The sequence below is a fragment of the Meriones unguiculatus genome, chromosome 5 (assembly GCF_030254825.1).
Source record: "Meriones unguiculatus strain TT.TT164.6M chromosome 5, Bangor_MerUng_6.1, whole genome shotgun sequence".
Classification (NCBI taxonomy): Eukaryota; Metazoa; Chordata; class Mammalia; order Rodentia; family Muridae; genus Meriones; species Meriones unguiculatus.
The window spans coordinates 1,325,672-1,347,923 of record NC_083353.1 but is presented as its reverse complement, the minus strand read 5'-3'; the positions used below and the strand labels follow the sequence as shown (position 1 = coordinate 1,347,923).

Here is a 22,252-nt window from a genome sequence, read left to right as displayed (position 1 = left end):
ACAGATCTCTGCACTCTGCCCCTCCTCCCTGAGCTCTGCCTCCACATCACTCACCCATATGGGGCGATCTGTCTCTCTGACTCTTCCCTTGGGTTTTTGGACAGTTGGCCTCCCGCTCTTCTTTCTTGGGACTAGGACAAGCTGGAAGCTTGGAGGGACCGGCCCTAGCACCTATGGAGGCATCAAGGGCACATTCAATCTCCCCCAAAGAGGTATCAGGGAGGAAATAACAGCCATTCCTGGCCAGCTCTGGGGGGCAGCCGGAAGGGTTAGGGCTGGCAGAGGTGGGGCCGACACTTCCTCCTGCATTTCCTGCCATTGTTCCCCACCCTGCTTCCTGGAATTCTCCCTGCCGGTGTGAGAGGCTTCTGCCAGCAAGCCAGGCTCAGGTGGTCCACCTTTAGTCTGGGCCCTGGCGGCTTGAGCCGACGCTGAGCCGCTTGCCGCTTGCCGCTTGCCGCTTGCCGCTTGCCGCTGGACTTGGTGTGTTGTTTCTGTTCTGCTGTTGCGTCCACCTTTCTGTGACCGGAAGCCTCCACGGCGGGCGGACACTGCCCTCATGTGCAGGGTGGTTGGGACAGGCTGCTGGTCTGCCTCCTCGATCGTGTCATTCTGTGTGCTGCCCAGGGTTCCCGTAAAGGACAGAGGGACTCTGAGCTTTTGTGCCACAGGGAACCCCCTGCTCACCTCTCATGTTGGGAACACGTGCTACCTCCATGATGGTTCCTAGGGTACACCTACCCTGCTTAGGAGACTAGAGTGCAGAGCTTCCTGCGGACGCCAGGGGATAGAGAAGCCCACATTCTAGCACGCCTGACTTTTGTGGGACTTTAGAACCCTCGAATGCCTCCCTTTCACTCTTTCTTTAAAGAAACAGATGTCAAGCCAAGTGTGGCAGTGTGCACCTTTAATCCCAGAACTTGGGAAGCAGAGGCAAGCAGATCTCTGTGTGTTCAAGAACAGCCGGGTCTACAGAGTGAGTTCCAGGACAGCCAGGGCTACACAGAGAGACCCTGTCTCAGAAACAAAATGAAAAAAGAAATGTGAGAGAAGGGCCAGGGCGACGGCTCAGTGGTAGAAGCACATGCTGTGTCAGTGTGAGGACCCAAGTTCATCTCGTCAGCATCTGTGTAAAACCCAGACGCTTATTTTGAACATCTGTGATCCCAGCGCTCCTACAGAGACATGCGAGGAAGAGGCAAGATACCTCCCAGGATCATGAAGGGCAGTTAGCATGGAGAATGGAGCAGCAAATTAGTGAAGAGACCCTGCCTCAAAGGAGGTGGGAGGGGAGGACCAACAGCGCACTGTTCTCTGAATCCAACACACGTGCACACAAACACACATGCTAACAGACACACGCAAACATGCATACACAAATACACACACACAAACATGCACACATACACACACAAAAAATACATACATACATACATACATACATACATACATACAAACACACATGCTAACAGACACACACACATAGAGTGGTTTTCTTATCTTTCTGACAAGGGGAACAGTAAGGTGACAGAGAACCTGCCTGCCCCAAGAGGGAGGTGCAAATACACATTTTATTTTGAGGGAATTTAGTAAGTATGTACTTACATACATTTGTAAGTTATTTCATTGTTTTTAATTGATTAATTAATTAATTTATTGTGTATGTGGGGAGGGTGAGCATGCTCGTGTGTGCGTTTATGTGTGAAGGCTGGAAGTCAGCCTTGGCGTAATTCTCAGGAGAAACACTGCGTTTTAACAATCTTTAAATGCACAGTTTAGTGCAACCATTGCACCCATTCACCTCATGATCTTTCTTCTCTTCCGAGCAGAAAACCTGAACCCATTAAATAATATTTTCTCCTTTCCTTCCTCCTAGCTCCTGGCAATCAGCATTCTATTCTGTGCTTGTGACTCTGACTTAGTATAAGAGAGACCAAATAGGATTTGTCCTTCTGCATCTTCAATACTGATATTTTAAAAATTTTTGGACAGTCCTGGGGACATAATCTAGTGGTCTCATGCGTGCAAGGCAAGTGCTCTGCCCCAGAGCCCCAGGCCAGCTGTTCCAAGGCTTGTCCCAGGAGAAGTGTCAGGAATTCTTTAGCACTGAATAATATCCCAAGTGTATGCATATTTCATTTTGTTTGTCCATCTACCAGCTGGCTTGGTTGCTCCTATCTTTTATTTTTGTTTATTTATTTTAACATTTAATTTTATTTTACGTGTATGTATATTTTGCTTGCATTCATGTTTGTGTACCGCTTGCGTGCCTGGACACTCAGAGGCCAGAAGAGGGCGTTATCCGGTGCCTTCTGGAGCTGCAGTTACAGGCAGTTGTAAACTTCCATGTGGGCGCTGCCACCAAACTCGGGTCCTCTGGAAGAGCAGCCAGGGCTCTCGTCACTGCGCCATCTCTCCAGCTCTTCCTGCTCCACTGTCTTTGACCTTTTAAAGACAATGTCATGCCATCCTGGGTGGTTGTCTCTGCTCTCTCTCTTTCTTCAGGAGTCTAGTCTCCCTGAAATGGTACCATGGGAACCATTTTACATGGATATATGGCACTCATGGATATCATGGGTACAAAGGACCCCTAGAGGAGTCCTAGGGAAACTGGCAGCCCTAGGTGGATGGGCTCTAACTGGGTTGGGGGGAGGTGGGAGAAGAGCCGGGCACTTTAGGTCAGCTCTGACCCCTGGCCTTTCTTTGTCTTCTTAGGTTCCTGGGGGAAGCCAAGATCCCCCTGCAGCAGGTCCTTGCGACCCCCAGCCTGTCTGCCAGCTTCAACGCACCTCTGCTGGACGCCAAGCAGCAACCCACAGGGGTATGCCTGGACTCTGCCCAGAGCCAACTTCTGAGGCCTGCTGGGCCTGCCTCTGTGCCTTACGCCAGGGGCCAGCTCCTGGGAGCAAGCCTGGCTCTCCTTGCCTACAGCTTACGGAGCTAGAAGAGATTCATGGTTGGAACCTGCGGGGCTCAGTGAAGCCAGTCATACCCCAACTTGGCTGCTTCTGAATCCAGCCCCCCAGTCAGCTCCTGTCTTGCGTTCTAGTCAGCCTTGACCGGCTTCCTCAGTCTGTCTGGCAGACTGCCCTTCTTCATTACCAGCTCCTCTCTGCAGATGGGGAACATCTGAGTCACCAGGGCAGGGAGCAGACAACGCTCCCCTGTCCCCGGGGGCCAGGCAGGACCCTTCCCTTTCCTCTCTTGTCTGTCTAGCCCCTCCCCCAGCTTTCCCGTGTTCTGGTCCACACAGCCTATTCCCAGCCCTTCTTGCTGGCCTCCTGTTATTTTTAGTGGTCTAAATATACCCCGTAGGGTTCTTTCTTCCTGGTCACTGGACTTCTGGGTCTGCCTGCATGCCAGGATGCACAGGGCCACTGCTGATCGAGATGTACTTCTTCCTAGTGGAGCCCGTGGGGCTGTGGGCTGTTAGCCCTCACAGACAGGCTGTGTGTGTGCGTGTGTGTGTGTGTATGTGTGTGTGTGACTCTGACTTGTTGGGAGGGTCAGGAAGGGATTAATTTGAGCTAGGTTGAATGGGACCACACTATGTCCTCTCCGGGAAAAGAGAGCAGCTGGGGTTCCTGCGAACAGGTGTATGAGTGTTCATCTTAAGAGTCTGAGGGAGGAAGGTTCCAGAATGGGCTCCTAGGCCCTGTGTTCCTGGACTTGCTTCTGAGGCATCCTAGTCCAGTGATGCCAGTTGCTTCCTCGAGGCGGTGGGATTCCCATCAAAATTCCACCCTGCCCAGATAATATCATTCCCTCTAGAATCCTGTTTTGCTTTGGGCAGTGCTCAATGGTGGCTTTTTGGCTTCAGTGCAGTGTTTTCTGAGATGGTCTCAGTCACGTCCCGGAGTCACCTCTTGCCTTCCGTTTGAGCTCTGTAGTCAGCTAACATTGACTAGTTATTTTAGAAGACTTCCAGACAGTTATTCCAGAAGACTCTTGCAGCGGGCTTTTCTGGGACCCTGAGGAGACTCCTAGCTCCTTGCAGCCCCGGGCACATGAGGAGCTGCAGACATTGTTTTTTTGCGAAGAGCAGCCCTTGGAGTCAGGAACTCTGTCTGGTGCTTTCCTTTCACTCCTCTCTACAACCTTTAACCAAAGGGTTTTGGTTCCCTTCCAAGATGTCTATGTTCCTCTACTCCAACCTCCAGCGTCTCTGACACTGATGTTTTCTGTACTTGCTCCCTCCTAGCTTCTTGTGCCTCGGGCTGGGATCTTTCAGCTTGGTTTCTGTGCGCTGGGCTGAGGAAGGCTGGCAATCACCTGCGTTCCCTGCCCTTGCTCTGGCCTCCATGCTCTGTCTGCACTTGATGCTCACTGGCTGAGAACCTGATGCTCCTCTCCACTGTCCTGAGAGCCCAGGCTGTCCGTGGGGCTCAACAGTCCTTCACCAACAAAGACTCTAAGACGAATACATGAGAGTCAGGGTGTGGTGGATGGCAGAGGAAGGCTGTGTGTGTGCGTGTGTGTGTGTGTATGTGTGTGTCCGTGGGGCTCCCATTCAACCTAGCCACCCACTAAGTCTGTGTAGAGGTGGGGGAGGTGAGGGGGGCAGGGAGAGGTGAGGAGCCTCCCTGCTGCCTGCGGTGTGGTTGTCACCTCTTGGGGACAGACTTCTGGTGCAGAAGGGAACAGACTTCTATCCTACCGCAGCCTGGAGCAGCGAAGGTGGGGAGGAAGGATCTGTGGGCTGGGGTTTCCTGCTTGGACCTGTGCTGCTGGACAGAAGCCTTTCTCTCCTGGGAGTCTCCCAGTGTCGCCAGCACCGGTAGCCTCCAGATAGCTACACACTGTCTTTTTTGTAATGAATTATTAAATTAATAGAAGAATGGACAAATACATCAGGCAGGGTTGTCATTCCCTGTCATCAGATGTGAGCTGGGCTGGACTGGCCCAAACAGGCACCCTTCCCAGGCATGGCTCCCAAGGGCCCTGGGCTTGATTTAATTCTCTGCTGCTACCATCTTGAATTTCTAGACAACATTTTAATAAATGCCTTTCTATTTCATTTTGTACCAGGCCTGAACCTGGAGCCAGTGTGATGGGTGTAGGGTTTATTTATCTCTGCTGAGTTCAGTCCCTATGGTAATAGCAGAGGCAACTCTTCCTCCACCACTTTCGGACCCCACCCCTACCCCCAGGGTCTCTCTGTGTAGGCCTGGCTGATCAGGAACTCAATATGTAAATCAGGCTGGCCTTGAACTCAAAGGGATTTGCCTGCCTCTGCCTTGTGCTTGGGTTAAAGGTGAAGTCAAGGTCAGTACAGGACACAAAGCAACACACTGAAAGGTTCTTTGGAGAGAGTGCGAGAGAGAAGCTTCCGAGAGTAGCCCAAAGCGATCTGTGTCCTCAGCCACTGGAGCCGCCTCCTAGCCAGAGTGTGATTTTTGAGTTAAAGACTTTCTCCTATGTGACCACAGCAACAATATCAACATAGATTCCATCCAGCTCACAGACCTGGAGGCTCAGCAGTTGTGTGTGTACTTGTTCATCTGCACACACGATGGAGGCTGAAATACCTTCCTCCTTCACTCCCCACCTGACAATTCTGAGGCAGAGTCTGTCCTTGAACCTGGAGATCACGGAAGTGGCTGGCTGACTAACGGGCTTCAGGGTTTGCCTGTCTCCACCGGATCAATGCTGTGGTTACCCAGGCATGCGCCACCATGCCTGATTTATGTGATAGCAGGGATTGAACTCAGGGCTTCACGCATGCTGTTGGAACCTGAACCTGAGTCCCCTAGAAGGACAGCAAGGCTTCTTGTCCCCTGAGCTATTTCTCCAGCTCCTTCTTGTCCTTTTGATGTGTTTCTGTAATTTATTGAGACTTTCCTGGAACAAAAAGAAAGTCTAGACTTACCTTGTACAGTTAGTTAGTTCTCCAAATAGCCCAGCTTGGCTTTTTTTGAAGTAGAGGAAAGAACCAGCCGTGAAATACCCAGGTGCCCAGGCTCACCCGAGTGGTTCTTCAAGCATAGGAGGGAGGGCGTTGGGATCTAGGAGGCTGATTCCCTCTAAGTTACCAGATGGTACTATTAACAGTCACTGTTCACGTGGCGACACCTAGTGGTAGCTCCCAAACACGCAGGGCCAAGCCAGTTGCCTTCCTCACAGTGGGCCTGAATTGTTGACTGTCCTGCCTTTGTCAGTCTGTTTTCCTCTCCTTGGTCCCCATTCTGGAGGATGCAAGCCTGAGATCTGGACAGTGGGACCTGGCAGCCTCCCAACCACAGGGCAGGGTTTGCCCCAGGTCTCTGCGCGCCCACCTCACTCCTGATGCCCCGCTGTCATGGCCCGTGTTCCCTGCTAGAGTCACTCGGATAAGATCATGTCAGTGCACGCCTGTAGCCTGTAAAGCATTTGACAAAACCATAGAAAGTGCCTGCTGTCTAACTGAGCCTACTGCTTGTTTAAAAGAGGGCGGTGGAGGAGCTGGAGAGATAGCTCAGTGCTGGAGAGCACTGCCTTCTCTTCCGGGGTTCCAGGCCCATGTCCAGTGTCCTCTCCTGGTCTCCATGGACAATGAACACACACACAGTGCACAGACACACAGGCAGGCACAACAGCTGTACATAGAAAATGAAAACTGAGTGAATCTTAGAGAGAGGCAATATGTCCACGTGGGAAGAGGATGGACACTGGCGGCTCCTGCTACGCTGGTTTTCCTCTGGGGCGTCTCAGTTTCTTTTCCTGGTGCTTTAACAAAGTATGAAAACTTAAGGGTGAGAGGGTTTATTTGAGCTCACAGTTAAAGGTGCCGTTGCCCCTCGTGGCGGGGAAGTCAAGGCAGCCGAGCCTGAAGCTGCTGCTTACACCAAATCCACAGCCAGGCAGCTGAGGTGGCTGAGTACTGTGCTCAGATAGTCTTCTTTCTTTTTTTCTTTCTTTCCTGTCGAATGGTACCACACACTTTCAGTGTGTGCCTTTGCACCTGAATTAAGCTAATTAACATGGCTCTTCTCAGGCATTCACAGAATGCCATAACCCCTCCCAGGCACGCTTAAAGCTTGTCTCCTAGACGGAAGAGGCTCCTTCCTTCCTTCCTTCCTTCCTTCCTTCCTTCCTTCCTTCCTTCCTTCTTCTTGTTCTTGTTCTTGTTCTTCTTCAGACAGGGTTTCTCTCTGTAGCTTTGGCATTCCTGGACTCACTTTGTAGACCAGGCTGGCCTCGAACTCACAGAGATCCACTTTCCTCTTGCTTCCCAAGTGCTGGGATTAAAGGTGTGTGGCACCAAGCCTGGCTGGGTTTGTACTTTCTTAAATAGAGCTCTTGTTATTTGGCTCTGGGGTGGGTAGGAAGGTGAGAGATAAATTCGTGTATATACAGGCTGGGCTTGAACTCTTTATGTAGCTGAGAATGGCCTTGAGTTCCTGGTTCACTAGCTCTGCCTACCAAGTCCTGGCATTTCAGGTGTCTACCACCACACCCTGCTCTTACTGGGGCTTTTCTGCACAGGCTTTTTCTGGCCCCGGGATCCCTCACCCAGTTTCAGCCTCCTGAAACCTGTTGTCACCGTGACTCCACCTTTAAAAGTGAGGAAGCTGAGTCTCAACTCTTTCAGTGGTTGTGTATCCTGAATGCGGGAACCTGACCCAAGGCACCGGAACTTCCCGGCCTGCACGAAGGCTCCTGGTGGCCTCCCTCCAGCCTGACCCCATCAGAGCTGAATGTCTTGGACTAGAAAGGATCCTGGAGGGAGGGTGTGTTTTCTCCTTTATACTTACATGTTGCCAATTCATCTCTTCTAGGCCTCTCTGGTACTGCAGGTGTCCTACACGCCACCCCCGGGAGCTGTGCCCTTGTTCCCACCGCCCACTTCTCTGGCGCCCTCCCCCACGCTGCCCGACATGGACCTGGTAGCTGGTGAGGAGCCCACCCACCCCGACAGGAAGGGTCCCCAGAAAGACAGCCAGCATGTCTCCTCAGTTACGTGTGGGTGGAGAAGAAGCAGGAGATGGCTCCCTAAGGAGGCTGCCAAGTCCCAGATGACTGGGGGGGAGGGCCTAGCCTGGCTCTGCACTGCACAGCTCTGAGGCCCAGTGCTTCCCTGAAGCCATGGTACAATGTAATGAGAGATCTACACACCTCACCCCCACCCCATAAAGAGCCTTGAGTACAAAGTTAGGGGTGAGCTTCCTTCTTGCCTCTGACACTGAGCTGTGTGGCTTTGGGCTGATACTGACCTGTGCAGGGATGCTCAAATGCAAAGTGAGCAGGCTGAGGGAGTCCTGTGCCTGCCCCAAGCCTCTGCTGGGCTTGGCAAGAAAAGATGCACACGGAGGAGGTGGTACCTGGGAAAGCTAGCCTGAGGATGGGCAGTCAGGGTAGGAAGCAGCTGAGGCAGGACAGTGCTTTGCTTAGGGGAAGACTGTAGAGCTTATCTTCTGGTGAGGGGAGGGGGGACAGAAGCAAGTCATAAAAACCTGAAAAGCCCTTGCCATGCCTGGGTAACCCTAAGCCTGTCTTGTTGACCAGCCTTGGGTGGGTTTCTGTGGAGAGGGAGGCAGAGGGAAGTTTTGCTGGCTTAGCACATCCAAGTCTGGAGATCGTGGGACTGGAAAACCTGTACTAAAGAGAGATAGCTAGCTGGGCTGGGCTCAGGGAGGAAAAGCGCGCGGGGGGGGGGGGGGGAGGACAGAGGTCCCAGATGCCCTGAGCTTGACCAACCAGAAGAGGCTCCCGGTTCTGCCTGGTTGGCAATGAGAAGGGCCAGCTGTTTCTGAGCATGGTGCTCAGGCTGGGTGGGCGAGCCTGTCAGAGGTGAAGAGTGGAGCCTACGAAAGGTGGGCTTCTCTCATCCCAGCTCCCTCCTGCCCCTCCCCCCTTGGGCTATGCCCTGCCGCATACCAGGTGGGGGACAGAGCCGGGCTGAGACTTGGTCCCTGCTCAGTGACAGCACCATGGACACGAGATATTCTGGGAAGAAGTGGCCAGCCCCCACGGGTGAGACTCAGCCAGACCCTACTATCTGTAACTGTCTTACCTGATGAGGTGTCCAGAAGAGCCTGACCTCAGAGGTGGGGGGGAAGGGCCATCCTGTCTTCTTCCTGCTGACTAACTGACTACTGTTTTCAAGGGCCAGCTGTGGCAGCTGCTCCTCCTTGACTTCATCCATCTTGGGGACAGGAGGGCAGGTTTAGGGAGTGGCATCACAGCAGCCATACTCTTTGGTCCTCCTCTGGGATTGAGACCTGAGGGTAGGGTCAAAGGGACATGGTGCTCATGAGGAACCTGCCCCTGCAGATACAGGCGGGGAGGAAGACACTGAGGACCAGGGCCTGACTGGAGATGAAGCCGAGCCGCTCCTGGATCAGATCAGTGCTGTGGGCCCAGGGGGACCAACCACTCCCAAGAAGCCGCCGTCCCACCCTCCTCCCCACCACCCAGGGGGTAAAAGGAAAAGAAGCTCAGCCCCGCCTAGAAAGCTGCTGTCAGACAAGCCACAGGACTTCCAGGTGATAGTGGGGGAGCCTCTGCGGCCCCTGACTCCTGCTTTAGCTCATCAGCAGTTACAGTGTTCTGTTCCTGGATGGGTTGTGTTGCTTCAGAATGATGTATCCAGACTTCCAGAGGCCTCCCCGGAAGAAGTGAGGCTGCCCTGGACCCTAAACTGGACGTTTGTGTTTTGGGGTCTCAAAATATGCCTCTGTCGAATCCCAAGGAGTCTGACAATGTGTGAACAATGAATGGGATCAGCCTGTGGCCTTTGTTTTGGTAGCCGGCCTTTGTCCTGGAGCCAGCGCCTGCTCCCATCCAGTGCCTGCGCAGCTGGCCCTCTGAGCTTTTCCAAACATCAGTGACTGTTTGTTTGTTTATTCTGTGGTTGGGGTAGAGTACACAAGTGCCATTGTGAGAAATGGTCCGAGGAAGTCTTGTGGGAGTTGGTTCTCTTTTCCCACTTGTGGGTCCTGGGGGAGGAGCTCAGCCTATCAGACCTGGCGGCAAGTGTCTCTCCCCGTGGAGTCATCTCACTGGCCTGCTGTTTAAAAACATTTAAATTACATTTATATTCACATGTGATGTGTGTGTGTATGCACACGTGTGGGCCACAGCGTGTGTAGAGGCTGAAGGATAACCTGCCTTTCTGCTCACTTCCTTCTACCATCTCCCTGTTTTTTGTTTTTGTTTTTGTTTTGTTTTGTTTTTGAGACAGGGTCTTCTGTTACTCAGGCTGGCCTCTGACTCACTGTGTAGCTAGGGATGACATTGAACTCCTGATCCTCTAGCTCTGTTTCCAAAGTCCTGAAATTAGGCCTGTATGGCTATCACACCTGGCCAAGGTCCTTAGAAAAGTAGACATCTGTCTCTACTCAGAGCTGCTAAATCAGCTGCCTGAGGCTGAGGATCTGTGCCCAACGGTGGAGGAAGAAAGATTATCCCAAGTTTGAGGCCAGCCTGGACTACATCGTGAGGATCAGGCCAGTCTAGCTACAGAGTGACCTATTTAGACAAACAGTAACAGAGTGGGTATTAATGGGATCTCAGATGAGGTCTGTCCCACAGATGGCAGGGCTGGCTTTGTCCTTGTCTCAGATGTTATGCAGGTGACACAGCTCTTCTGGGGAGCTCTGGAATTTTCTGGATGCAGGGGGAACCTTGGTGGGAAAGTGGTTGTTTTGAGTGCTCTTTCTAGTATTTTTTGGTTCTCCCTGAAGTCAACAGTGAACTGGTCCTGAGGTTCCTGATTCTGGGGGCCATCTTTTCTCCCTTCCTCTTGCTTATTCCTTCTCCTGGCTTTCAGATTAGAGTCCAGGTGATAGAGGGACGACAGCTGCCGGGGGTGAACATCAAGCCTGTGGTCAAGGTCACGGCTGCAGGGCAGACCAAGCGGACTCGAATCCAGAAGGGAAATAGCCCACTCTTCAATGAGGTGAGTGACCCCAGGCACCAGCAGAGCATTGATAGCCCTTGAGAATGATTCTCAGGAGAGTAGAAACCAGAGTGTGCATCCAAGAGTCTTCTCTTGTGGTGCCAACTTTGAGTGTTTGAGCCAAGACCAGTGAAGATTACCTGAGACTTGGACAGCCTTGGTCCCCAAAATCCCAGAATCCTTGTCCTTGAAATGCTGACCTCTGTGAGACAGAGACGGGACAGCCAGACTTGTCAGATCCCTACACCGTGGCATCGGGCAGTGAGCTCCACCAGTCTCCTCAAACATGGGTGGGTGGCCGTGTCTCTCTGCCTAGCCTGAGGGTCAGAGACACTGATTTTCTCTCTTCTCTGTTCTGGATCAACAGACTCTTTTCTTCAATGTATTTGACTCTCCCTCGGAGCTGTTTGATGAGCCCATCTTTATCACGGTAGGGCCTCAGGTGCTCCCCACAGGCTGTGGGTGTGCAATGGTGTGACGTAACACACACAGACGTGCCTGCCATTGTCTGTAAGCTGGGTTTGTGTGTGTCAGGAGGAGGTGGTTGAAGTGGGTGACGAAGGACTCACAGGAGCTCTGCCAGTGGCAGAAAAAAAGCCCAGGTGGCTCAGGCCAGAGGCCTGCAGTGCCTGGCTTTTGGCTTGCTTTCTCTGCCTGTGCTGTGGCCTCAGATTCTTCCATGCCACAGGGCAAGGGGGCGCACTAGATGGGTGGGTCCCCTCGGCTGTGGGCCCATGTGGTTCTGCACATGCTCTGGGATTTCCCTGTGGGTTTGTCCCTTTATTTGTGAGGTGGGAGATGGGTGAGGTGAGACGTTGCTGAGCACGATCTCAGGGATGGCAGCTGCAGGCTGCTGTCTGGGAGGGACCTGTCAGAGCCACACTCACAGGAAGATGATCTGTCCTTGCAGGTGGTGGACTCACGCTCCCTCAGGACCGATGCCCTCCTCGGCGAGTTCCGGGTAATTGTTCCTTTACTTGGAAGCAGTTAGTGCTCATTTCCGCTTCAGGGACAGGCCGTGCTGGGAGAGTCTAGTTTCAACCCATCTCCCTTAAAACTCCATAAAATAGCCCAACTCATAAAACCTTTCACCTTTCACCAAAGGTTGAGAAATAAAACACTTATTATTTTATCTTTTTGGTCATAGTTCTCATCTTGTAGTTCAGGCTGGCCTCGAACATACGGTGATCCTGCTGCCTCAACCTCCCGAGTGCTGGAAGTGCGGAGGGCTGAGCCACCATGTCTGGCCTCACTTGCGTTATTGAATAAGTGTTTGCCAGGAGGGGATGTGTGTCACAGGCAGTCTCTGATACTGGAATGATGGGAGGAAGTCAAGTGGGCGGAGCCCAATTTCCGGTCACATTCCCACAGGCAGGGCAGAGGCTAGAGAGCCTCCGAGCCCGGCGGTGTCCCTCTTTGGCACCTGTGGTAATTGGGGTGGCCACCTGTATCTATGTGAGTTAGTTTTCTTTAACAACAGGAAAACCCCTGGCCTCTGTGACAGGTTTTGACATCCTGGAGCTTGGTACCCTCTGAGGTCACTCTCCACCTGTCTCTGGCCTGGCTTCGTATTCAACTTTCGGAAATGGAGCCTGGGTCCTTGAATGACACCTCACAGCTTCAAGCTTAGTTCCTTTCTAAAAAGATACAGCTCAAAGCTGGAGAGAGTGCTTATGCTTTTCCATCTTCCTGAGGTCTGGGTGTGGCGGAAAGAGAGGGAATGAACTTACCCTCATCTCCACCAGAGTGGGCTAACCCCTTTTTAAGTTCCCCTTTGTCCCCATATGCTGGAAGGGAAGTAGTCCTCATTTTTGGCTATTTTGTGTGTCTTGGTTACTTTTTTTTATTGCTGTGATAAGACACTATGACCATGGCAACTTATAAAAGAAAGCATCTAATTTGGGTTGTTCCACGGTGGGGAGCCTGGCAGGGGGGCAGGCATGGTGCTGGAGCAGCGGCTGAGAGCTTAGCTCTGATTCATGTGTGGAGGAAAAGGGAGCTTCCAGGGAATGGCCTGGGCTTTTTCACCTCAAGTCCCACCTCCAGTGTGCACCTCCTCCAACAAGCCACACCTCCTCACCCTTCCCAAGCAATTCCAGCAACTGTGGACCAGCATGTATATGCCCCTATGGGGGCCATCCTCATTCAGACCACTACATCAAATGGGGTGGCGCTCTCCTCCCTGACCCTTTCTTCCCTGTGGGTCTGGAGTGGAGGTCTGATATGCACTCAGGAGAGGACGCCTGCTCTGGCCTGTTTACTTTTCCTGGTAGCCAGAGTGGACAATGGACAGTCCACTTCTAAGTACCGAGTGCTGGAGACCCTAGGGTGGATTTAACAGCTTCTACAGCCTGTAAAGTCAGGGCTGGAGACATGGCTCAGAGGTTAAGAGCACTTGCTGCTCTTGCAGAGGACCCAGCTTTGGTTCCCAGCATCAACATGGCGGCTTACAACTCTCCATAATGCCATTCCAGGGCATCTGACACCTTCTTTGGAGCCCCACAGGCACCAGACACATATGTAGCACATATGTAGACATGAAGCAAAGCACTCAGACACATATAAAAGAAAATAAACCTTAAAAATATATTAAACTGCATTATGTGGCTGTCCATTCAGCTCCTTAGATTTCTTAGTGTGTTAAAGATGTACTTGTTTTTGTTTTATGTATGTGGGTGTTCTGCTTCTATGTAGTCTGTTCTCTGCTTGTTAGATGAGTGTTTTGCTTTGCTTATTGTTTATTTGTTGTTTTAGCGGTTGAAGGAAGGCATTTCTTGGGGGTGAGGAGACACACACAAGCAGGCACACAGAGAAAAGAACCCTCTGCAAAGTAGAGGAGGGACCTCGGGAAACCAAAGCACCGCTGTTCACTGTGTCTCCTCTCTATTGCAGATGGATGTGGGCACCGTGTACAGAGAGCCCCGTGAGTTCTCATCCTCTTGGCCAAACCTGGCATTCTGCTTGGGGGGCACTTATTTGGGGGGCTCCCTTTTACTTCCTTGTGCTTTAGAACGTGGAGGTGGGGGTCTGCACTTGGAAGGGAAGCGGGCTTCCTCTTCAAAGCAAAGCAAGCCTGGTGGCTTCTTCAGGGATGGTGTGGCCAGTGGCCAGGGGCCAGTGTAGCACAGCTGGAGCCTGGACCCCTTCAGAGTCACTTTATGAGTCCAGCGCTTTTCCTTGCTCTGGTCTGCTGATTTACCAAGGAAGTGGAGGAATGGGTCTGAGCTTGGTTCTTGCCACCTTTTGTAGATGTTTCTGGTAATCCTTCTTTTCTCTGACACAAATGTTCAACGTACTTTTTGACTGTTCAGTATCTGTCGCCACAGATCTTGTAATTGCCAGCCTTCTACACTCCGGGAAATCTGGCTCTGCCTAGGAACCCTGGTGTCCACCGGGCAGCTCTGGGCCTCACCCATCCACAGGGCATGCAGCCTGACTCCTGTGCCTGGTGGTCTTTCGTCTTACCCTGGGTGGTCCGCCCTAAGGTCCTGCCTGCCTGTGGACTGGACCTTCCACTGTCTCCTGCAGGACACGCTTATCTCCGGAAGTGGCTGCTGCTCTCAGACCCTGATGACTTCTCTGCAGGGGCCAGGGGCTACCTCAAAGCCAGCCTGTGTGTGCTAGGGCCTGGGGACGAGGCTCCCGTGAGTACCCTCCTCACAGCGCCTAGGTGTTTTCTTGTGTGAAAGGGGTCCTTGGCAAACATGGGAACTGCAGAGCAAACTGCTCAAAATTCTACTGCTGGGGTGGCGGGGGCTGCACTGTTTGGCCTTCCTTGTTGTTTGTTTTTTCAAGTCAGGGTTTCTCTGTGTAGCTCTGACTGTCTTGAAATTCTCTCTGTATACCTGGCTGGCCTCGAACTCACAGAGATCCCCTTGCCTCTGCTTCCTGAGCGCTGGGATTAAAGACGTGCACCACCTCCCAGAACCACACATAGGTTGAGGACAGCCTGTGGTTAAGCTGTTTTTGTCAAAGCGCTCCTTACCTATAACCCAAGAGGGGGCAGGCCAGGAGTGGTGGGAGGCGAAGTGGTCAGAGTGTCCTGAGACTGAAAAAGGGAGGGAAGAGGGGTGAAGGGAGATGACTGGGAGATAGCCTCTTGAAGGGCGCTGAGCTGCGGCTGGAGTGGATGGGCCAGTGTGAAGCTAACGGAAGTATACCCTGCGTTAAGTGCCCCGGGCCCTCTTACTCTGGACCGCAGCTGCAAATGGCTTGTGCCTCTCTTCCCTGCTCAGCCGTCCCTTCTTCATCTCCCTTGTTTCTTCTCCTTTGCCTGGCTCAAAACCCCAGGCCTCCTCTTCTAGGACGTCCTCCTTCTCCTTTTTTGCACACTCACCTCCTTGTAGGCACACGAAATTGGAGGAGATGAGTTTTCTGACTCCCTCCTGGGCGCTTGCTCCTCAGTGTGCTGGGATCAAATGTTTCCCTGCAGATGCTGAAGTGGGGTTTAACACGGGGTGCAGGCTGAGTAAGGGACAGGCTACAGCTCTTTTAGCTACCTTGCTGAGGAGGCTGCTGGACCAACCTGACCTTCCTCCCTCCCGTGCTTACACTGCCCACCTGCCCCAAGAAGCCACTAGATGGCTGTGTGTGCCTGTGGTGTCGCATTTCACCATTACAAAACATTTCTGCCTCCATTTGCAAAGATGCATGTTCCTTCTGTAAGGAGTGAGCTTGGTGGAGCAGAGCCTCACTCGGACCTTACCCAGGGTGCCTCTCACCCTTTAGCACCATGTGGACTCTGCGGTCACTGGGTCAACATTTGTGTGAGTGAACCCATATTCCAGAAGATGGAGACCCCTGCAACTACCACACGACTTTTTAACAGGGGAGAGGGGAGCGAGCGCTCACGGGAAAGGGGTCTGTCAGGTTGGTTGGCTTGGATGCCTGCCGTGTGCCAGCTGAAATCCTTACTGTTGCAGATGGTCCTCCATGCAGCGGACAGTGTGTGTGTGTGTGTGTGTGTGTGTCCACTGTCTGTTGAGAGCTAAGCCAAGCGAAGGACCAGGGAATAGCAGGTACCAAAGCTCAGGACCCACCCTTCAGCAGAGGGCACGATAAAGGGCTGATGAAGAATCCTGTGCTTTCTTTGCAGCTGGACAAGAAAGACCCTTCTGAAGACAAGGAGGACATCGAGGGTAACCTGCTTAGGCCCACCGGCGTGGCCCTTCGTGGAGCCCACTTCTGCCTGAAGCTCTTCCGGGCTGAGGACCTACCACAGAGTGAGTGTGGCGCCCCCTTCTGGAGGCCTGCCGCGGCTCCAGCCCGGCCCTTTAAAGCATGGGCCCTAGGCCACCAGCCACTCCCTGGGAAAAGCAGCAGCCCTATCCCGGCTTCTGCTCCGCTAGGGTCTGTGAGCGTTGCCAGGGGCACTGCCTTCTGCTGTCTGGCTGATGTGGCCAGGCTTTATTTTGCACCCCGTCCCCTGGCCCCGCCCCCCAAAATCAGAGCGTTTTTTTCTTCTAGTGGTGTTAGGCTTGAGCCCAGAGCCCCATGCTTGTACTCCACAGTGAGCAGCAGAGCAAACATTTTAGTGAAAAACAACACGCGTAGGTGGACTTGGGCAGATGGAGGAGCCTTGAGGGCAGTAACTGTCCCAAGAAATCCACTTCAGCTTTCCCGAGCCGGGTCGGCTGGTCATGTGGAAAGGGGAAATCTCAGACTGCACGCTGGGTCTCTTTTATGGTCTATTTAAAGCAAGACTGGCTTATGAGAGGGCCTACTGGTGGGTCACTGTGGCCATGGTATTAAGGGGACGCCGACAGGCACCCAGAGTACTTCTACCCTTGTGCTTTTAATGGCGTGGGGTTTGAACCATCCCTCAGTCCGTCACCGGTGGACAGGCTCTGAAGCCCTGGGTGTGAGGGGCTGTGAAGGATGTGTGTGTTTAGGGAGGGGCGGTGACTCCTGAGCTGCTGCTCGGACTGCCTTCTCTTGGGGAGGCTGGGCTGGCTCCCACATGAGGGACCACAGCAGCCACTTTTGTAGTCCTGATACTGCCTGGAGACACAGGGATGGTAGGAATGGAGGGCGGGGGAGGTTGACAGTAGAGGGTGTACCGTGGGACAGTAGGGTCTGGAGGGGGCCGCAGAAGGCCAGACATGGCTGTGACGGAGGGCAGCAGTCAGGCAGTGACCAGCGTACCATGGGGTGGTCAGGCGTAGAGGGGACATTGGCAAGCAGTGACAGGCCCGTGTCTTCCCCAGTGGACGACGCTGTGATGGACAACGTCAAGCAGATCTTTGGCTTCGACAGCAACAAGAAGAACTTGGTGGACCCCTTTGTGGAAGTCAGCTTCGCTGGGAAAATGGTGAGGAGCAGGCATCAGGGAGGCTGTGGGAGGGAGAAGGCCATGGGGTGGAGGGTCCAGACAGAGCTGGGCGTGCCTGGCAGAGGCGCACATAGAGGAGCTCTGGGGGCAGCATATCCAGGTGGGCTTCTGGGCTGCTACACCTGAAAGTGGGCAGGTGTATCCAGAGGTCCAGGCTGCTAAAGAGGAGGGTGGGCAGCGGGCAGGGAAGAGTGCGTGGGAGTACTATGCAACAGTGTGGGGCAGGAGGTGTATGTGACATGTGGAGGTCCCAAGGATAACTTATGAGACTGGTTCGCTCCTTCTTTCCCAGGAATTGAACTCAGGTTGTCGGGATTGGTGCCAAGCACTTTTATCTGCTGAGCCATCCTGCTGGTCCATAACAAAAAAATACCATTGTGTGCATAATGTGTGTTTATGAGGGCAGGCATGCCATGGTGTGTGTGTGTTTGTGTGTGGTTGTGTGTGTGTGTGATCAGAGGACATCTTTGTGGAGTTGGCTGTGTTCTTCTACTATGGGTTCTGAGGACTGAATGAAGTTTCCCAGGCTATTCAGTCAAGTATCTTTATGCTCTGGGTCATCTTGTTGGCCCCCAACTTTTTACACACACACACACACACACACACACACACACACACACACACACGTTTGAAACTTTAAAGGAATGCATAGACTATTTGTTTTTCTGAGTGAGTCTGGCTTTTTTTCACCTAATAGTGCTGCCCAGATGCGCTTCCCTTTGAATGCCATAATTTCATTTTTCTTTAAAGCTGCATAGAACCCCAATATATATGTACCACATTCTTTTTTCTATTCATCTATTAAGGCAGAGAAACTCTTTCCTTCAATGTGTGAGGAAGTGTAATAATTATTTTTATGTAGTTGTGACAGAAGGCGGACACACAGTCATCAGATTGTCACCCAAGGGTCACCTGTTCGTCCCTTCTTCTTTGTAGCTCACTCTCCTGCCCAGGGTAGGGAAGTGGTACCTGTCCCTGTTGATTTCCATCCCACACCCCACAGCCCCAGGCTTTACTTTTTATTTATTTATTTTTTTATGTGTCACACCCGGGCTTCAACTGTGTAGCTGCAAGGGACTCCACGCAGCTCTCTTTGGCTCTGATTCTCCTCTTCCCCACCAGACTTCCTCATGCCTCTGACCTTTTGAACAGCTTTCTCCTTGGGTGCCTTTCTCATAGGAGCCTGCATCTTAAGGATGCCATCACCCAAGGCAGAGTGTGGGGGCATGTCTCTAATCCCCCTTTGTCAGGAGTCATTCTGTTAAAGGAGCTCACTAAGCAGGGGGGCCTTCTGGAAGGGGACCCAGTATTTTGCAAGGTCTGTGCCACGATACAGGGCAGAATTACTTCCAGTCTCTGACACTCATTCTCTGTGCACTGCTGTGTCCCTCTGTACTCTGGTGTGGTGTGATTCATCACTTTCTTGGTGTTTACACACTGATTGAACACACTTCCTATGGGATCTTAATGAAGAAGTACTGCTGTTCAGATTAATTAATTCCTGATTATGGAATTCCTGATTTGGTTCAAACAATTTTTAAAGTTAAAATTTTAAAGTTCTAAAACAATATTGGGAAGTTTATGGCTGTAATAAATACCTTTGTGGGCTTCCAGATGCCTCACTAGGAGACAAGCTTGAGACAGATTTGTGTCTTCAAGATAAGTCTTCATTACAAATCCTGGTATACACCATAAATATAAGCAAGTTGGTTTAAACTTCCCATGAACCCAAATCATAATGGGACCAAGCAATGTCTAATTAAGTACAAACCTTGATGTCATTATATACAAACTGTTCTGTTTTAATTCCTTATAACTTGTCACCTCATGACATTATAAACTGTCATTTTAGATTTAGTTTGATTCTTAGAATGAAAGACAGATAAAATTATTGTCCTGAACTCACTATAAACTTAGAGATAGCTGAAAAATGTGTAGCCAGGTCAGGCTTAGTTGAAAAGATATATATTCTTGAAACTTTTAGACCATGTTAACCTTTAGGCCTTGTCAACCTTTGTCACTCTGAACTCACTGTGAACTTACGTAATGGATACATAGAAAAGAAATGTTTAGTTTTAAAACATGTAACCTGTTTAGAATTTTAGAATTTATCTGTTTTTGTGATTAATTACCTTTTGACTATGAGGTAATTCCTTTTCTGGGAGCTTTCTCTCAGAGGTATAAAGGCTATATAATACAATAAACAGTCGCAAAACACAAACAAACAGACAAACAACCACTCACACACACTGTTGGCAGAAGCCTAGTGGCGGAAGCCCATTGAATGAAAGCCGGCTGGAATTTGCATCGTCCATGAGTTGTAAATATGTAGAGGCATATGTTTACATGTAGATATGCATGTCTGTCTACTTTTTGTTCATATGTTACATGAGCGTATGTTAACTGACTATGCGTGAGGAGCTCCTTTGCACTGTGCACTGAATGTGTGCACGAATATGTACAGGTCTATTTGTCTGATTGTCTGTGTGTGTGTATGGGCTGACACTCTGGAGCCGGAAGCCTAAACTTGCTGCAGTTTCCGCAGAGGGGACGCTGGCAGAAATCAGCATCATCTCATATGTAAGCTGTGGGAGTTCGCTGAAGTTAAAGTTCTTACCTTCATTTACCTTTTCCCTCGAGAGTGTGCGCATGAATGGTCTTTGCTTACTTTCTCCCCGTTTTTCTTACCTATTCACAAATAAATCAACAGCGATTCAGGCTCTAACTATCAGCCTAGAACAAGCAGGAAGAAGTTTGCTTTAGTCTGTGGAGGCCTTCAGAGTGGCCTGCCCCTGCGCAGGAGCTGGCCTCAGATCCAAGAGCCCCTTTTACAACCCCTTGCAGTTTTGGCTAGAGGGCGCCTTTTACAGTCCCGCCTGCAGTAAAAAAGGTGGCAAAGTTTTCCTTCTTAGTAGCAGTGTAGCCAGGCCTTAGCCCTAGAGAAGGAGTCCTGGGCTCCCTCCCCTATTTCTTTTCCTTTCAATCATCTTTCATGATTGGCTGCTGATTGGTTACCTGAGCCAACAGCTGGTCGACCCAAGAGATAAAGTTAACAGGTGAACTCAGAATCCCATCCCAGATGCTACCCTGGAACTTGGAATCTTGCCAAAGCAGAGAGAAACTTTGGCAGTCAGATCCTAGAAGACCCTAACACTTTTTCCTTTTTTACATCCAACATGGAAACCTGCTCTCACCCTCAAACATGCCCCAAGGACCAGCCCTTCCAGCCAGCGTGTCTCCCCTAGCTGCAGCCGTTTTTCTCAGGATCATACAGCAGCCTCTTCACTACCATTCTCCTTGGCATTTGGAGTCCAAATTCTGGTTGTTTTTTCTGGCATTTCCTTTCTCCTGTGGGTCCTGTATTTCCTGGTGCTGAAGCAGCTACCTTCAGAGAATGTTGCTAGGAGCTCTTCTCAGGCCAGGTCCCTTACAGTGTGTTGCAACACAGCACCGGTGTCCCGTTCCCCCTTGGTCGGTTCTCTACCTTCTGCTCTGATCCTTATAAAAGTAAATACCTCCCCCCCCCACAATTGGCAACTACTTCTGCGGTGACATCTTGATATCCTGAGGATGTTCAATGTCCCCGGACCTTCTGACCCAGTGCACTGACTTGTTCCTGAATAAGCCATTGCATGGGGTTGCCCAGTGCCCATTTTCTTACTTCCTGTGCTCTGTTTTATTTAAAAAAAATAATTTTTCAATGTGTGTGAATGAACGTGCACGTGTGTGTGTGTGTGTGTGTGTGTGTGTGTGTGTGTGTGTTGTTTTTGCTGCCCTACACATCCACAGAGCCTGGAGGGAGAGGTTGATACAGAATCCCTTACTGGAGCTGGGGCTAGGCCGTCAGCGGCTGGACTCAGTGACTCTTCTGTTCTGTCCTGCAGGGTTATAGGCGTTTGCAGGCGTGCCTACCTTTTTACATGGTGCTGGGGACTTGAACTCGGGTTCTTACAACTGTTCAGAGAGCTCGATGATTGTCTGTTTTTCTCTCTTTACCTGCTTACACCTGGAGACCCCTCGGACTGTGCCACTGCCTGCCCAGCCACGCTTGGATGCGTCTGCATCTTTGCTTAAGGACGCTTGGGGGCACTGTTACCCAAGATAAACCCAACCACGCAGTGGGCGGAGTTACTGAAGGGGCGTGGCTTACGCGTGAACTTTGCAGTGGGACAAGGAAAGGACAAGGACAGATGCTTTAGACTTTTTTTCTGAATCCAAGAACTAAACACATTTACTGTAAGATTTAAAGGCTATGAAAAAATCAGAGAGGAAAGCGAGTGTCCACGTTGCCGAGGCAAACCTTTTGGGTCGGTTGTCGGCGCGGCTCTGCGCGGCCCCTCCAGCCTGGGGCTGGGAGCCGGCTGAAGGGTGGGTGGGGAAGCTCTGAGCGCGTGACCCCTGGGTGCCGGCGCTTCCCAGGCGGCGTGCTGGCCGGGCTCTCGTGTGGCTCCCTGGGCGGCGGGGCGCGGCTCGGGCGCGCTGCGGGCCTGCCGGTGGCTCGGCCGCGCGGGCTAACCCGGCCGCTCCGGAGCCGCTCGGAGCGAGGGCGTGCCGAGCCTTGCCTTTAGCTGGTGGCTCGGTGCCGCTGATTCTCGAGCCGCTGGGCGCCTGGGCCTCCCCCCGGTTCATTCACAGCCCGCTGGCCACTCCACGAGACGGTGCGCGGCGATGCCTACCCTGTGTGCGCGCGGCTGCGGTTCCAGCTTGTTTCTTTCTGCCTCTGTCAGCACACAGAAATCTTTGTCCATGTTCTGCTTTCCACAGACAAGTTTCTAGAACCAGGGTTATTAGGTCAGAGGTCATGGACTTCCTGGGTAGCGGCTGAAGCGGGAAGCCGTGCTAGCGGGGCCTCCCGCGGTGTACGTTACAGAGATTCTTTCATTTAGAATTTGTATTTTACGATTAGATACTGCATCTACTATATACGGTTGGCTTGTCTGTCTGTCTGTCTATCTATCTTTCTTTCTATCTATCTATCTATCTATCTATCTATCTATCTATCTATCTATCTATCATCTATCTATCTTCCCCCTCTGGTTCCG

At 51.7% G+C, this 22,252-nt stretch overlaps 1 protein-coding gene across 22 annotated transcripts in view; it reads left to right on the top strand.

Moving 5' to 3' along the window:
- Positions 1–22,252, top strand: part of Dysf (dysferlin) — a 185,750-nt gene that overhangs the window by 42,751 nt on the left and 120,747 nt on the right. For 12 of the 22 annotated variants that reach the window (XM_060383434.1, XM_060383441.1, XM_021641697.2 and 9 more), the window contains 11 exons: positions 2,716–2,821; positions 7,758–7,872; positions 8,860–8,952; positions 9,253–9,464; positions 10,751–10,879; positions 11,247–11,309; positions 11,790–11,840; positions 13,772–13,802; positions 14,408–14,523; positions 15,975–16,101; positions 17,086–17,189. In XM_060383434.1, the coding sequence (XP_060239417.1) occupies positions 2,716–2,821; positions 7,758–7,872; positions 8,860–8,952; positions 9,253–9,464; positions 10,751–10,879; positions 11,247–11,309; positions 11,790–11,840; positions 13,772–13,802; positions 14,408–14,523; positions 15,975–16,101; positions 17,086–17,189 (1,147 nt within the window). The remainder of the gene's footprint in view (positions 1–2,715; positions 2,822–7,757; positions 7,873–8,859; positions 8,953–9,252; positions 9,465–10,750; positions 10,880–11,246; positions 11,310–11,789; positions 11,841–13,771; positions 13,803–14,407; positions 14,524–15,974; positions 16,102–17,085; positions 17,190–22,252) is intronic. The other 10 variants (XM_060383440.1, XM_060383444.1, XM_060383445.1 and 7 more) reach the window with 1 other exon arrangement.